At 45.4% G+C, this 13,688-nt stretch overlaps 1 protein-coding gene across 1 annotated transcript in view; it reads left to right on the top strand.

Annotated features, from left to right (window-relative positions):
* The window catches only part of CACTIN (cactin, spliceosome C complex subunit), a 52,204-nt gene that overhangs the window by 16,436 nt on the left and 22,080 nt on the right, over nucleotides 1-13,688 (top strand). Inside the window, exons 4-6 of the mRNA XM_073545837.1 lie at nucleotides 1,887-2,032; nucleotides 8,680-8,842; nucleotides 8,959-9,073. Coding sequence (XP_073401938.1) covers nucleotides 1,887-2,032; nucleotides 8,680-8,842; nucleotides 8,959-9,073 — 424 coding nt within the window. The remainder of the gene's footprint in view (nucleotides 1-1,886; nucleotides 2,033-8,679; nucleotides 8,843-8,958; nucleotides 9,074-13,688) is intronic.

Here is a 13,688-nt window from a genome sequence, read left to right as displayed (position 1 = left end):
AAAAGATATAAATAAAAAACTTAAACGGATGTCAGCCCGCAACTATCTGACACTAACTCTAACCACCAAAGATGATGCTGATTACAATGGTATATTTTTACTGTTCTTAATCTAGTCCCATCAACTATTTTTAATTATTTTTTTTAGTTAATTTATTTTTTCATAAAAAAACAGCCGGAAGTTGGTCAGTGAAGTCGCTGATCATCGCTCAATGGCTGTAGGACGCTCGCACGGATGTGATTCTTTTTTTCCCGCTTTGCTATGACACTAACCCTGACTATATTCAGTAAAAAATATTGTACTAGACGCTGATTACTACGGCATATTTTTATTGTCTCTAATCTAGTCATTCAAAATCTTTTTCCCCCACAAAAAAAACTGGAGGCCTATCAGTGATGTGCGTCACTGACCATCTCTCAACAGCTGTTACACGAACAGATGTGGTGCAAAAAGGGAGCAAAAAAATACAGGAAAAAAAAAAGTCCTGGCCAAAAGCAAGCATCGGGTGTCAGTCAGTGATGTGTGTCTGATCGTCAGCTGCAGGACGCACGCATGGAGATGGTTCGAAGAGGAGGAGTGAAGAAAACAGCAAGTTCAAGTGCCAATCAGTGATTTCCGTCACTGATCAGTGCTCGGCTGCAGGACCCTCTAACAAGGAAAAAAAGCACCAATAAATGAGCAATCAAGTACTGATCAGTGCTCGGCGGCAGAGCGTGAGGTAGGGAGAAAGGGTGAGGTGGATTAGGAAAATCAAGGTTTAGGAAATGATCGGGAACGTTTTCTTTTTGGAAAAGCAGCAGCAACACCAGCAGTGATGGCACAGGCTTCAAAAAGTCTGTGGCACCACAAAGCACACAGCACTATGACTGCTCTGCACATGTCTATAGCTAGAATGAGGATGTGCAGGGCCGTCATTCTGAGGTCAGATCGTGTCTGTGCACTTTGTGCGATCGTCATCATCCGATCGCACCTATCAAAGCTGGACCTGGTGATGCTTGCTTTGCTAGGCTACAGCCTATGATTGTTGCTGTTACAGCACCGATCATAGACTAGACATCAGTGTTTCAGAAACTCTGAAAACGCTGTGATTGGCAGAATCTCAGTGATTTTAGTTGCTGGGGGTGAGGGGAGACAAAACCCCTCCATGACGACGAGCCCAGGTGCCCTGCTGTTAGAAACAGCAGGGCACCTTAATGTGATTGCTGCGACTGTGGTCATGGGTTTGCATTTTAGCCATGATGTACCTAGTACGTCCAAAATCTGGAAGTCGCTCCCTTCCCTGACGTAGGTATGTCCAAGGGTGTGAAGGGGTTAAAAGCAACCTTCAGGCAGGGTTTCAGCCCCCAAACTATTTATATCTGCATGTCTATGAAGACAAGTCCAGCAATATCTTTGCATGGCCAGTCTGCTTCTTTTTTACTGAAAAATCAGTGTTTGTATTGATATGTAAATGAGATTGTATACCTGACTCGTCTGTCACTCCAGGTCTATTCCCTGCCCAAATCTGCCTCTTCCTACTTGACTGATGGCTCCTTTGCCTGAAATCACATAGCATAGAGGCTGTCAGTCATGTAGGAGGAGGAAGCGGCACTAGATGGTAAATGGAGCTAGAAAGGACAGAGGCTTCAGATCTTCAGCCTTATTTACTTATCAATATAAACGCTGATTTATCAGTAATGGTGGAATGGACTGGCCTTATAAAGATGTTAGTGGACTTGTCTTTGAAAGAGCTACATATGCATATAAATTGTTGGACGGGTGAAATTCCACTGACCAATTCGCTTTACTTTTATTTTTTTCCCCAGACTTACTGGTTCCCTTCAGTTTGGAATGTCTACATGTCTTTCTTGGGCTGTTTAACAATAACAATTATTTCTTTTATGAAGGTTAAGCAACTAAGGTTAGAAAGGGAGAGAGAAAAAGCCATGCGAGAACAAGAACTGGAGATGCTGCAACGAGAAAAGGAGGCCGAACACTTTAAGACCTGGGAGGAGCAAGAAGACAACTTTCATCTTCATCAGGCAAAACTGCGGTGAGTACCAACTTAGGTTAATGGTACATTAGCATGTCTGAACGTCCTACATGCTAACCTGAACTACGGCATTTGTCAATAAATAACATGATTTAACCCTTTAACGACCGCCAATACGCCTTTTCACACTGACACTTAAGGGTACTTAATCCTCAGTGCCACTTTTTAACGGCTCTGAGAAATAACGGTATAGCGCCCCCCAGCATCCGAAAATCTCCAGGGTCTCAACTATCAGATGAGACCCTAGAGAACATGATGAAGGCCGGTTTTTACGGTCCCCATCACATGGAAAACAAAAATCAAATTTAAAATACATTTCTCTTTTCTCTCATATGATCCAACAGAAAAGAGAGAAATGGGGTCCCAGAGCCCCTACCTAGTACCTCCGCCATCCCCCAGGCCCTCCTGCTCCGGCCTTCCATGTCATCTTCATTGAAAAAAATGGCAGGCGCAATGCGCTCGCCGAGATCTGCTGGCCGATACCTGGCAACAATAGGAAATTTTTCTTATTGGTTCCTTATGATCACGGTGATAGGGTCTATCAGTGATCAAAATAGAAAATAAAGTCTCTTTTGTCACCCCCTTAGTTAGAAAAAAAATTCTAAAATAATTTTTTTTTTTTTTCATTTTTTTTTTTCTATTCTCTGTGGTTGGGGTTAGAATTAGAGGTTTTTCAAAAGTAAACCAAATGGCAAGTGATCGCTACTCAAGTTTGCATTGATGGGCTCAGGTATGCACGGAATATCATGGCTCCCCACATGGTTTTATGTTTTGCGTGTCCAACAGCTGCGAAACATACGGCGCAGGGACTCGAGCATCTGCGATATTTAGTGCATACTCGAGCTTCCTAGGCAAACTGGAGTAGCAAACACTTGCGCTAATGACGATGTAGTCAATATGACGATCTTAATGTTATCAAATTCTATGTCGTACCTGTGGGTTCACAATGCTCACTATACCCCTATATAAAATCTTTGAGGTTTCCAAAATGGTGTCACTTGTGGGGGGTTTCCACTGCTTAGGCACATCAGGGGCTCTCCAAACGTGACATGGCGTCTGCTCTCGATTCCAGCCAATTTTGCGTTCAAAAAGTCAAACGGCGCGCCTTCCCTTCTGATTTATGCTGTGCTCCTAAACTTTGGTTTTCCCCCCACATATGGGTTATCGGTGTACTCAGGAGAAATTGCACAACAAATATTGAGGTCCATTTTCTCCTATTACTGGTTTCAAAATAAATAAGTTTGGGTCTAAATTACATTTTTTGTGAAAAAAAAGTTAAATGTTCATCTTTCCCTTCCAGACTGCTTCAGTTCTTATAAAGCACATGAAGGGTTAAGTAACATCTTGAATGTGGTTTTGAGTACCTTGATGGGTGCAGTTTTTAGAATGGTGTCATTTTTGGGTACTTTCTGTCATATAGGCCCCTCAAACTCACTTCAAATGTGATGTGGTCCCTAAAAAAAGAAAAAAAAAATGGTTTTGTAAATTTTTTTGGAAAAATGAGAAATCGCTGGTAGACTTTTAACCCTTATGAGTTCCTAACAAAACAAAATAGTTTGAAAAATTGTGCAGATGTAATGTAGACATGTGGGAAATGTTATTTATTAATTATATGGTCTGACACCACTCTCTGATTTAACCCCTTCACGACCAATGACGCCACATAGACGTCATGAAAACTGGTGCCAATCTGACCAGTGACGCCTATGTGGCGCCATGACTTTAAAGCCCCCATGCGGGTCGGGTGACCTAGGTCACTGAAAGGTCACCCGACCCGCAGATACAGGGGGCTTTGTTCTTCACCATAGGGGGCGTGGCTTCACCCCCACGTGACTACGATCTCTCTGATTGGCTGTTTCACTTTTAACAGCCAATCAGAGCGATTGATGAAATATTACAATCCAGTCATGTCCGACGCTGCTGTAGCATCGGACATGGCTGGTGACAGTGATCCGACCCCCCCCCACCCGTTAACGGGGGCGATCTGCCCCCCGCCACTGAATGACAGCGGCGATGTGCCGCCGCTGTCATCATCCCCCCCGCCTTCCATCCGCTCCCCCCCCCCGGCTTCCGATCCGATCACATGATGAAGGCCGGTTTTTACGGTCCCCATCACATGGAAAACAAAAATCAAATTTAAAATACATTTCTCTTTTCTCTCATATGATCCAACAGAAAAGAGAGAAATGGGGTCCCAGAGCCCCTACCTAGTACCTCCGCCATCCCCCAGGCCCTCCTGCTCCGGCCTTCCATGTCATCTTCATTGAAAAAAATGGCAGGCGCAATGCGCTCGCCGAGATCTGCCGGCCGATACCTGGCAACAATAGGAAATTTTTCTTATTGGTTCCTTATGATCACGGTGATAGGGTCTATCAGTGATCAAAATAAAAAAAAATAGAAAATAAAGTCTCTTTTGTCACCCCCTTAGTTAGAAAAAAATTCTAAAATAATTTTTTTTTTTTTTCATTTTTTTTTTTTCTATTCTCTGTGGTTAGGGTTAGAATTAGAGGTTTTTCAAAAGTAAACCAAATGGCAAGTGATCGCTACTCAAGTTTGCATTGATGGGCTCAGGTATGCACGGAATATCATGGCTCCCCACATGGTTTTTTGTTTTGCGTGTCCAACAGCTGCGAAACATACGGCGCAGGGACTCGAGCATCTGCGATATTTAGTGCATACTCGAGCTTCCTAGGCAAACTGGAGTAGCAAACACTTGCGCTAATGACGATGTAGTCAATATGACGATCTTAATGTTATCAAATTCTATGTCGTACCTGTGGGTTCACAATGCTCACTATACCCCTATATAAAATCTTTGAGGTTTCCAAAATGGTGTCACTTGTGGGGGGTTTCCACTGCTTAGGCACATCAGGGGCTCTCCAAACGTGACATGGCGTCCGCTCTCGATTCCAGCCAATTTTGCGTTCAAAAAGTCAAACGGCGCGCCTTCCCTTCTGATTTATGCTGTGCTCCTAAACTTTGGTTTTCCCCCCACATATGGGTTATCGGTGTACTCAGGAGAAATTGCACAACAAATATTGAGGTCCATTTTCTCCTATTACTGGTTTCAAAATAAATAAGTTTGGGTCTAAATTACATTTTTTGTGAAAAAAAAGTTAAATGTTCATCTTTCCCTTCCAGACTGCTTCAGTTCTTATAAAGCACATGAAGGGTTAAGTAACATCTTGAATGTGGTTTTGAGTACCTTGATGGGTGCAGTTTTTAGAATGGTGTCATTTTTGGGTACTTTCTGTCATATAGGCCCCTCAAACTCACTTCAAATGTGATGTGGTCCCTAAAAAAAAGAAAAAATGGTTTTGTAAATTTTTTTGGAAAAATGAGAAATCGCTGGTAGACTTTTAACCCTTATGAGTTCCTAACAAAACAAAATAGTTTGAAAAATTGTGCAGATGTAATGTAGACATGTGGGAAATGTTATTTATTAATTATATGGTCTGACACCACTCTCTGATTTAACCCCTTCACGACCAATGACGCCACATAGACGTCATGAAAACTGGTGCCAATCTGACCAGTGACGCCTATGTGGCGCCATGACTTTAAAGCCCCCATGCGGGTCGGGTGACCTAGGTCACTGAAAGGACACCCGACCCGCAGATACAGGGGGCTTTGTTCTTCACCATAGGGGGCGTGGCTTCACCCCCACGTGACTACGATCTCTCTGATTGGCTGTTTCACTTTTAACAGCCAATCAGAGCGATTGATGAAATATTACAATCCAGTCATGTCCGACGCTGCTGTAGCATCGGACATGGCTGGTGACAGTGATCCGACCCCCCCACCCGTTAACGGGGGCGATCTGCCCCCCGCCACTGAATGACAGCGGCGATGTGCCGCCGCTGTCATCATCCCCCCCGCCTTCCATCCGCTCCCCCCCCCCCGGCTTCCGATCGCCCCTCCTCCCACCCCCGGTATTCACAGAGAGCCGTTATGGCTCCCGGTGTTCCGCGCTCCCGGACCATGGCCGCCACCATATTGGAAAATGGCGGGCGCATGCGCAGTGCGCCCGCCGGCTGCAATTTCCATTCATTCATTTTGATCACTGTGATAAACTCTCACAGTGATCAAAATAGAATGAAAGGTAAATAAACCCCCCGGTTATCACCCGCATAGGCAGGATCAACTAATAAAATAAAAAAAAAATTATTTTTCCAAGAGGGTTAGGGTTGGAATTACACTAGGGTTAGGGTTGGAATTACACTAGGGTTAGGGTTGGAATTACACTAGGGTTGGAATTACACTAGGGTTAGGGTTGGAATTACAGTAGGGTTAGGGTTGGAATTACAGTAGGGTTAGGGTTGTGGTTAGGGTTGGGATTAGGGTTAGGGATGTGTTGGGGTTAGGGCTGTGGCTAGGGATGTGTTGGGGTTAGGGTTGAAGTTAGAATTGTGGGGTTTCCACTGTTTAGGCACATCAGGGGGTCTCCAAACGCGACATGGTGCAACCATTGATTCCAGCCAATTTTGCGTTCAAAAAGTTAAACGGTGCTCCCTCCCTTCCAAGCCCCGACGTGTGCCCAAACATATGGGGCATCAGCATACTCAGGAAAAATTGCACAACAACTTTGGGGGTCTAATTTCTCCTGGTACGCTTGGGGAAAATAAAAAATTTGGGTCTGAAAAAATATTTTTATGGAAATATTGTTTTTTTTTTTTTTTGTTTTTTTTTTTTTAACGTCTCTGCATTATAAACTTCTGTGAAGCACTTGGGGGTTCAAAGTGCTCACCAGGCATCTAGATAAGTTCCTTGGGAGGTCTAGTTTCCAAAATGGGGTCACTTGTGGGGGGTTTCCACAGTTTAGGCACATCAGGGGCTCTGCAAACGTAACAACGACCGCAGACCATTCCATCAAAGTCTGCATTTCAAAACGTCACTACTTCCATTCCGAGCCCTTACGTGTGCCCAAACAATGGTTCCCCCCCATATATGGGGCACCAGCGTACTCAGGACAAACTGTACAACAACTTTTGGGGTCCAATTTATCCTGCTACCCTTGTGAAAATAAAAATTTGCTGACTGAAAATCATTTTTTGGAGGAAAAAAAATTACTTTTTATTTTCACGGCTCTGCGTTATAAACTTTTGTGAAGCACTTGGGGTTTCAAAGTGCTCACTATGCATCTAGATAAGTTCCTTAGGGGGTCTAGTTTCCAAAATGGGGTCACTTGTGGGGGGGGTTCCACAGTTTAGGTACATCAGGGGCTCTGCAAATGTAACATGATGCCCGCAGACCATTCCATCAAAGTCAGCATCTCAAAATGTCACTACTTCCCTTCCGAGCCCTGCCGTGTGCCCAAACAGTGGTTCCCCCCCACATATGGGGTACCAGCGTACTCAGGACAAACTGGACAACAACTTTTGTGGTCCAATTTCTCCTGTTAGCCTTGTGAAAATTAAAAATAGCGTGCTAAAAAATCATTTTTGAGGAAAAAAAATTATTTTTTATTTTCTCTGCTCTGTTATAAACTTTTGTGAAGCACTTGGGGTTCAAAGTGCTCCCTACACATCTAGATAAGTTCCTTAGGGGGTCTAGTTTCCAAAATGGGGTCACTTGTGGGGGAGCTCCAATGTTTAGGTGCACAGGGGCTCTCCAAACGCGACATGGTGTCCGATAACGATTGGAGCTAATTTTCCATTCAAAAAGTCAAATGGTGCGCCTTCCCTTCCGGGCCCTGCCGTGCGCTCAAACAGTGGTTTATGACCACATATGAGGTATCGGTGTACTCAGGAGAAATTGCCCAACAAATTTTATGTGAAAATGAAAAAATTGATGCTAAAAGAAAATTTTTGTTGGAAAAATTAATATGTCCATTTTTTCTTTCCACGTTGCTTTAGTTCCTGTGAAACAGCTGAAGGGTTAATAATCTTCTTGAATCTAGTTTTGAGTAGCTTGAGGGGTGCAGTTTTTAGAATGGTGTCACTTTTGGGTATTTTCTGCCATATAGACCCCTCAAAGTGACTTCAAATGTGAGGTGGTCCCTAGAAAAAAATGGTTTTGTAAAAATTAGAAATCACTGGTCAACTTTTAACCCTTATAACTTCCTAACAAAAATATTTTGTTTCCAAAATTGTGCTGCTGTAAAATAAACATGTGGGAAATGTTATTTAGTAACTATTTTGTGTCACATAACTCTCTGGTTTAACAGAATAAAAATTCAAAATTTGAAAATTGCGAAATTTTCTAAATTTTCGCCAAATTCCTGATTTTTTCACAAATAAACGCAAAAATTATCGACCTAAATTTACCATTTACCATTTAAATTTACCAGTTAACATGAAGCCCAATATGTCACGAAAAAACAGTCTCAGAATCTCTAGGATCCGTTGAAGCGTTCCTGAGTTATTACCTCAAAAATGGCCTGGTCATTAAGGTCAAAATATGCTTGGTCATGAAGGGGTTAAGGGCACAAAAATTAAGTTTGATTTTTGCCAAATTTTCATTTTTTTCCATAAATAAACACAAGTTATATCGAATAAATTTTGCCACTAACATGAAGTACAATATGTCACGGAAAGAGATTTTCAGGATCGATCGAAGCGTTCTGGAGCAATAAACTTATAAAGCGACTGTGGTTAGAATTGTAAAAGGGTTAATGGATTTCTTATTTTTCTATCTTTCAAAAACAGATCCAAAATACGAATTAGGGATGGGCGTGCAAAACCCATAGATCTGCTGGCCAAGTACATCAGCGCTGAAGATGATGATTTGGCTGTTGAAATGCATGAACCTTACACTTTCCTAACTGGACTCACAGCCTCTGATCTTGAGGACTTGCTGGAAGACATTCAGGTGAGATGTGTTTTTTTTTTTTTTTTTTTTTTTTTCCAGTACGGGCGAGGCTTGGTTAATTCACATTTAGACAGAAAAATGTAAATATTTATTACATAATTATGTTGACTTTCTAGATCTACATGGAGTTGGAGCAGGGGAAGAATGTGGACTTTTGGAGAGACATGACCACTATCACAGAGGATGAAATTTCTAAACTGCGCAAGCTTGAGTCATCTGGCAAGGGACCAGGTAAGGGCAGTGTGTGTTACATGATTCATTTATCGTATTTTTTTTTTTGTACTATAAGGCGCGCCTTACTATAAGACGCACCCTGGCTTAGACAGCAGAAAATAGGAAAATCATTTTCTTTCTCGCTCCATTGGGGGACACAGGTTACCATGGGTGTATGCTGCTGTCGCTAGGAGGCTGACACTATGCAAATAAAAAAAAGATAGCTCCTCCCTAGCAGTATACACCTACCGACAGTCACGAGGCAACTCAGTTTTTGCTTAGTGTCTGTAGGAGGCGGACCTGGATCTAACACCAGATCCGCAGTGCTTTTTCTTTCACAGGTTTCTGTGTGAATTTATTAATCTTTTCCCATTGTTTTTCAGATACAGCTCGTCGGGTAACCGTGTGCAGATTACTCGCCCTGTTTTCCCACATTGTGCGACAGAGAGAACAGTGTGGTCTCATCCACATTGTCCACTCTCAGACCCGCAGGCAGGACTTTGTCCCCTGTCACCCTTAAGGGTGTTTATAGGGAGACTTTTGGTGGCCAGTCCTCGCCTTTCCCCTCCTCACCCCTCCTCGGAGAGGGCTGAGAGGTAGACGGTGGTGGCCTTCCCCCTTACTGTAAGGGGTTGACGCCGACTTCTGCACCGTCCGGAGACGGTGTGGGAAGGAGGATCTTCATCCCTGGACCCTCTCTTTCCCCCGAGGAATCCTTATGCGATCCTCAGATGTGAAGAGGAGCTGGACTCTTAGCAGGTAGTAGCATCCCCTTCCCCCCCAAACGGCAGCAGCGCACTCCCCTCATCAGGGGACTTGGAATTCATATTTTGCGCCTTTTTTTTATCCCTCAGCAAGACCTAAAAGGTGGGATTTTGGGCGCACCAAGCTGTGTAACATAATCACAACATCAATAATGTGACCAGGTGCCGCTGCAGTGGATATGAGGACTAAGGAGAAAAAGAACAAAGCCCTACTGCAAAAAAGCGCACACTGATCCAAAAGTAGATTATACTATGAAATAATTTTATTGATACAAAGAGTTATACAGAAGATAAAATCAAAACACTATGGCATCCATGATATCCATAATACATATTAATACAAAAACATAATGCTTGATAGCATATATAGTGTATGCATATAGATCTGATCACAGCGTGACAATATACTCTCCCTATTCCTAGGCTTATGAGGACTGTGAAGCCCTAAACAAAATGCAGCCCATAAGCCACAAACAACAATCTGCGTTATACAATTCAGTCTAGGACTATAAGTCCAAGTAGCCAAAAAGGGCAAGAATCCAACCTTCAATATACCAATAGTCCAAGAGAAGGCAAGAAGTGAGAGCAAAAGGTAAGAATTATTACCAAGAGAGATCAGTTGCCGCAAGTAAGGTACAGATCCATGGATGCCATGCCCTAGACCATCACCCCACGCGTATCGCCGTAACCCATACTGACGAAGTTGTATCAATAAAATTATTTCATTATAGTATAATCTACTTTTGGATCAGTGTGCGCTTTTTGTGCAGTGGTGCTTTGTTCTTTCTCCTTCTTTTTTTTTTTTTTTTTTTTTTAATCCCTCTGCGTGGTCTCTGCCATTGTTCCCAGGTTTCTTCTTGCCTCGGCTGTGCTGCGCCCGGGCCACGCCCCGACTCTTATCGGTCACGCCCCCCGCTTGGTGCCTACGGTTCCATCTCGCATCCTAGGTCCCGGTCACGCCTATCACAGCGCCGCTTTTACTTTCCAGCGCCGTGCACGCCCCCTGGCCTGCATGTTGTCCCGGCATTGGCGTTGGGCCCACTTTCAGGCTGCCACGCCCTCTCAGGGCATCTCAGCCTATCATGAAGCAAGTTTCACTTTCGCTGGCCGGGCACGCCCCCTTTTATGCGCACCCGGGCCGACAGGCCAATCACAGGGGTCCCTGTCTGCTCTGCACATTAACCCCACCCACCGTTTCCCTCAGCACATCTTGTGGCCACAAGGAGCACAGCCTCCATTTTGACAGCCGAGACTCCAGCAGCGTCTTCAGTGGTTCAGCGTCCTCACATCTCTGCGGTGTTCATTGGGGGACACAGCTACCTGCGCTCTGCTGCTGCATTATCGCCGGATATCTGGTAGGCTCTGCCCTCTCCCATCCCTGGCTACCTTGCTTCTGATTAGCTCCTCTCAGCAGTATCGCCTCTTTGCATCCTGCTGCCTTTTTACACAGGCTCTACCTATGCCCAACCTTACAGGGGCTTCTGGTTGCAATCCTACGGTGACTCACTACGCTTGTGCCCGCTGTAAGAGAGAGTGGGCTTCAGGCCAGCCGTCTCCCTTCTGTCTGTCCTGCAGTCCTTCCACCATGTCTACTCCTCAGGAGAACCCTAATGCCTGGGACAAGAGCACTCCCCCTCCTCCAGAGTGGGCTGTCGCCATGTCTCTGTCAGTCTCAGGCCTGTCTGTCGCCATGTCTCAGTTGATGTCAGACCTGACAAAAATATCTCAGTCCCAGTTACAGGCCCTGGAACGTATGCAGCATCTATCTGCCGCCACCAGTGCTCCGAACGCCTCGCACAGTGATTTGCATGCACCTGACCACGACCTTCACAGGAACAGATCAGGAGGAAGGTCTAGGAAGCGGACTCTGTCTAGCTCCTCGTCAAGTTCACCAGGCCCCTCTACAGCACCTAGAGTGCCCCTTTCTACCCGTTCCCCCTCCTCAGAGGCGGACGTCTGGTCGGACGTAGCTTCCCAGTCAGAGTCTGACTCTGATGTAGGTCAGCCTTCTGGGACACAGGACATGGTTGATAGCCTCATTTCGGCTATTGTTCAAACCCTGGAGATAAAAGAGGAAGATGCAGCTATTCAGGACGACTCCGTTGCTTTCAAGCTGGTAATGCGTCCCTCTAGAATTTCTCCCAATCACAGAGAGTTTGAGACTACTATCTCAAGACACTGGGAGCATCCCGGCAAACGCTTCCCTGGTAGAAAACGACTAGACATCCTATACCCATTTAGTTCTGACCTTGTCAGCAAATGGTCTGAATCTCCTAAAGTGGACCATTCGGTTTCACGCTTAGCCTCACACACTGTTCTGTCCATTCCTGATGCGGCGTCTCAGATAGATCAGTCTTTTGAGGCGTCAGGCGCTTCCTTCTACCTTAATTTTTCCTCCACTTGGTTGGTGAAAGCCATATCTGCCTGGGCCAAGATTCTTCACCGAGGCATTGTGGCGGCAGCTCCCCCAGAGGAGCTTGCAGATTTAGCAGACTAGATTGCCCATGCGGGTAAATACCTTTTGAATGCATCCTTGGATGCGGCTGCTTGCTCCGCAAGAGCAAACAGAAACATTATTGCTGTCCGCCGCATCCTTTGGTTTAAAGGCATGGAACGCAGACCCGGCATCTAAAAAATCTCTCACTGGTCTACCCTTCCAGGGCAGCAGGCTTTTTGGGACCAAGCTGGACCAGATCAGTTTGGATGCCACCGGAGGTAAAAGCACCTCTCTGCCCCAATCCAGGCCAAGACGTCCCTTCAATAGGAAAGGTTGCCAGCCTTTTCGGTCCTTTCTCTTCTTCTGGCGGCTCCTCCCAGCAGGAACGATCTTCCGCATAAGCGGAAAGAAGGAAACCATCCTTCAATCCTACCCCTCACAGGAGGCCTAAGAGCCACCCCTCTATGCCTTCTGGATCCCACAGTCACAGATTTTCCTCTAAATGACGGGTCACCCCCACCTGGGACTCTTTCCAAGGTGGGAGGCAGGCTTCTTCTTTTCAGGGACAATTGGTTGTCAGCAGTCGACGACGCCTGCGTCAGGGAGATCGTCACATCAGGTTACAAGATAGAATTTTCTTCGCCCCCTGGAAGACGTTTCTTCCTCTCCCATCCACCAAAACAGCCCTCTAATGCCCCAGGACTTATCCAGGTCGTCTCTTCCCTCCTAAGCTCAGGAGTAATCGTTCCCCTTCCTTTGCACAAACGTTTTTCCAGGTTCTACTCAAAAAAAAAAAGACTGTTCCCTCTGCCCGATCTTGGACCTCAAGCATTTGAACCGCCACCTTCGGGTTCGCCTCTTCCGAATGGAGTCCTTGCACTCGGTGATCGCCTCCGTGGAGCCGGGGGAATATCTTTGCTCTGCGGACATTCAGGTTGCTTATCTTAATGTTCCTGTTTGTGTACAGCATCAGAGGTTCCTTCCATTTGCCATACACCATTACCATTACCAGTTCACGGCTCTCCCATTCGGTCTGGCGTCCGCCCACAGGGTCTTCACGAAGATCATGGCGTCAGTCATAGCCATTCTTCGTTCCAAGGGGATTCTCATAATCCCTTGTCTCGACGATCTCCTGGTCAAGGGCCCGTCACACCGAGACTGCGAGCACAGTCTCCAGATCACTAGACATGCTGCGCCGTCTCGGCTGGATAATCAGCGAACAAAAGTCGACCCTCATCCCAACTCAGTGTCTTGTGTTCCTGGGCATGGAATTCGACACCAGCCAAGCTCGAGTCTTCCTTCCAAAGGAGAAATTCTCATCCCTCCAGCAGGGGATCAGAGCCCTAAAGCGCTTAGTCCCTCTTCCCCTTCGGTTCTGCATGAGAGTCCTGGGGAAGATGATTGCCTCCATGGAAGCAATGCCGTATGCCCA

The sequence above is a fragment of the Dendrobates tinctorius genome, unplaced genomic scaffold, assembly GCF_039654945.1.
Source record: "Dendrobates tinctorius isolate UK_male_01 unplaced genomic scaffold, ASM3965494v1 ptg000011l, whole genome shotgun sequence".
NCBI classification, from domain to species: domain Eukaryota; kingdom Metazoa; phylum Chordata; class Amphibia; order Anura; family Dendrobatidae; genus Dendrobates; species Dendrobates tinctorius.
The sequence above is the reverse complement of the archived record's forward strand: the minus strand, read 5'-3'. Positions and strand labels throughout refer to the sequence as shown.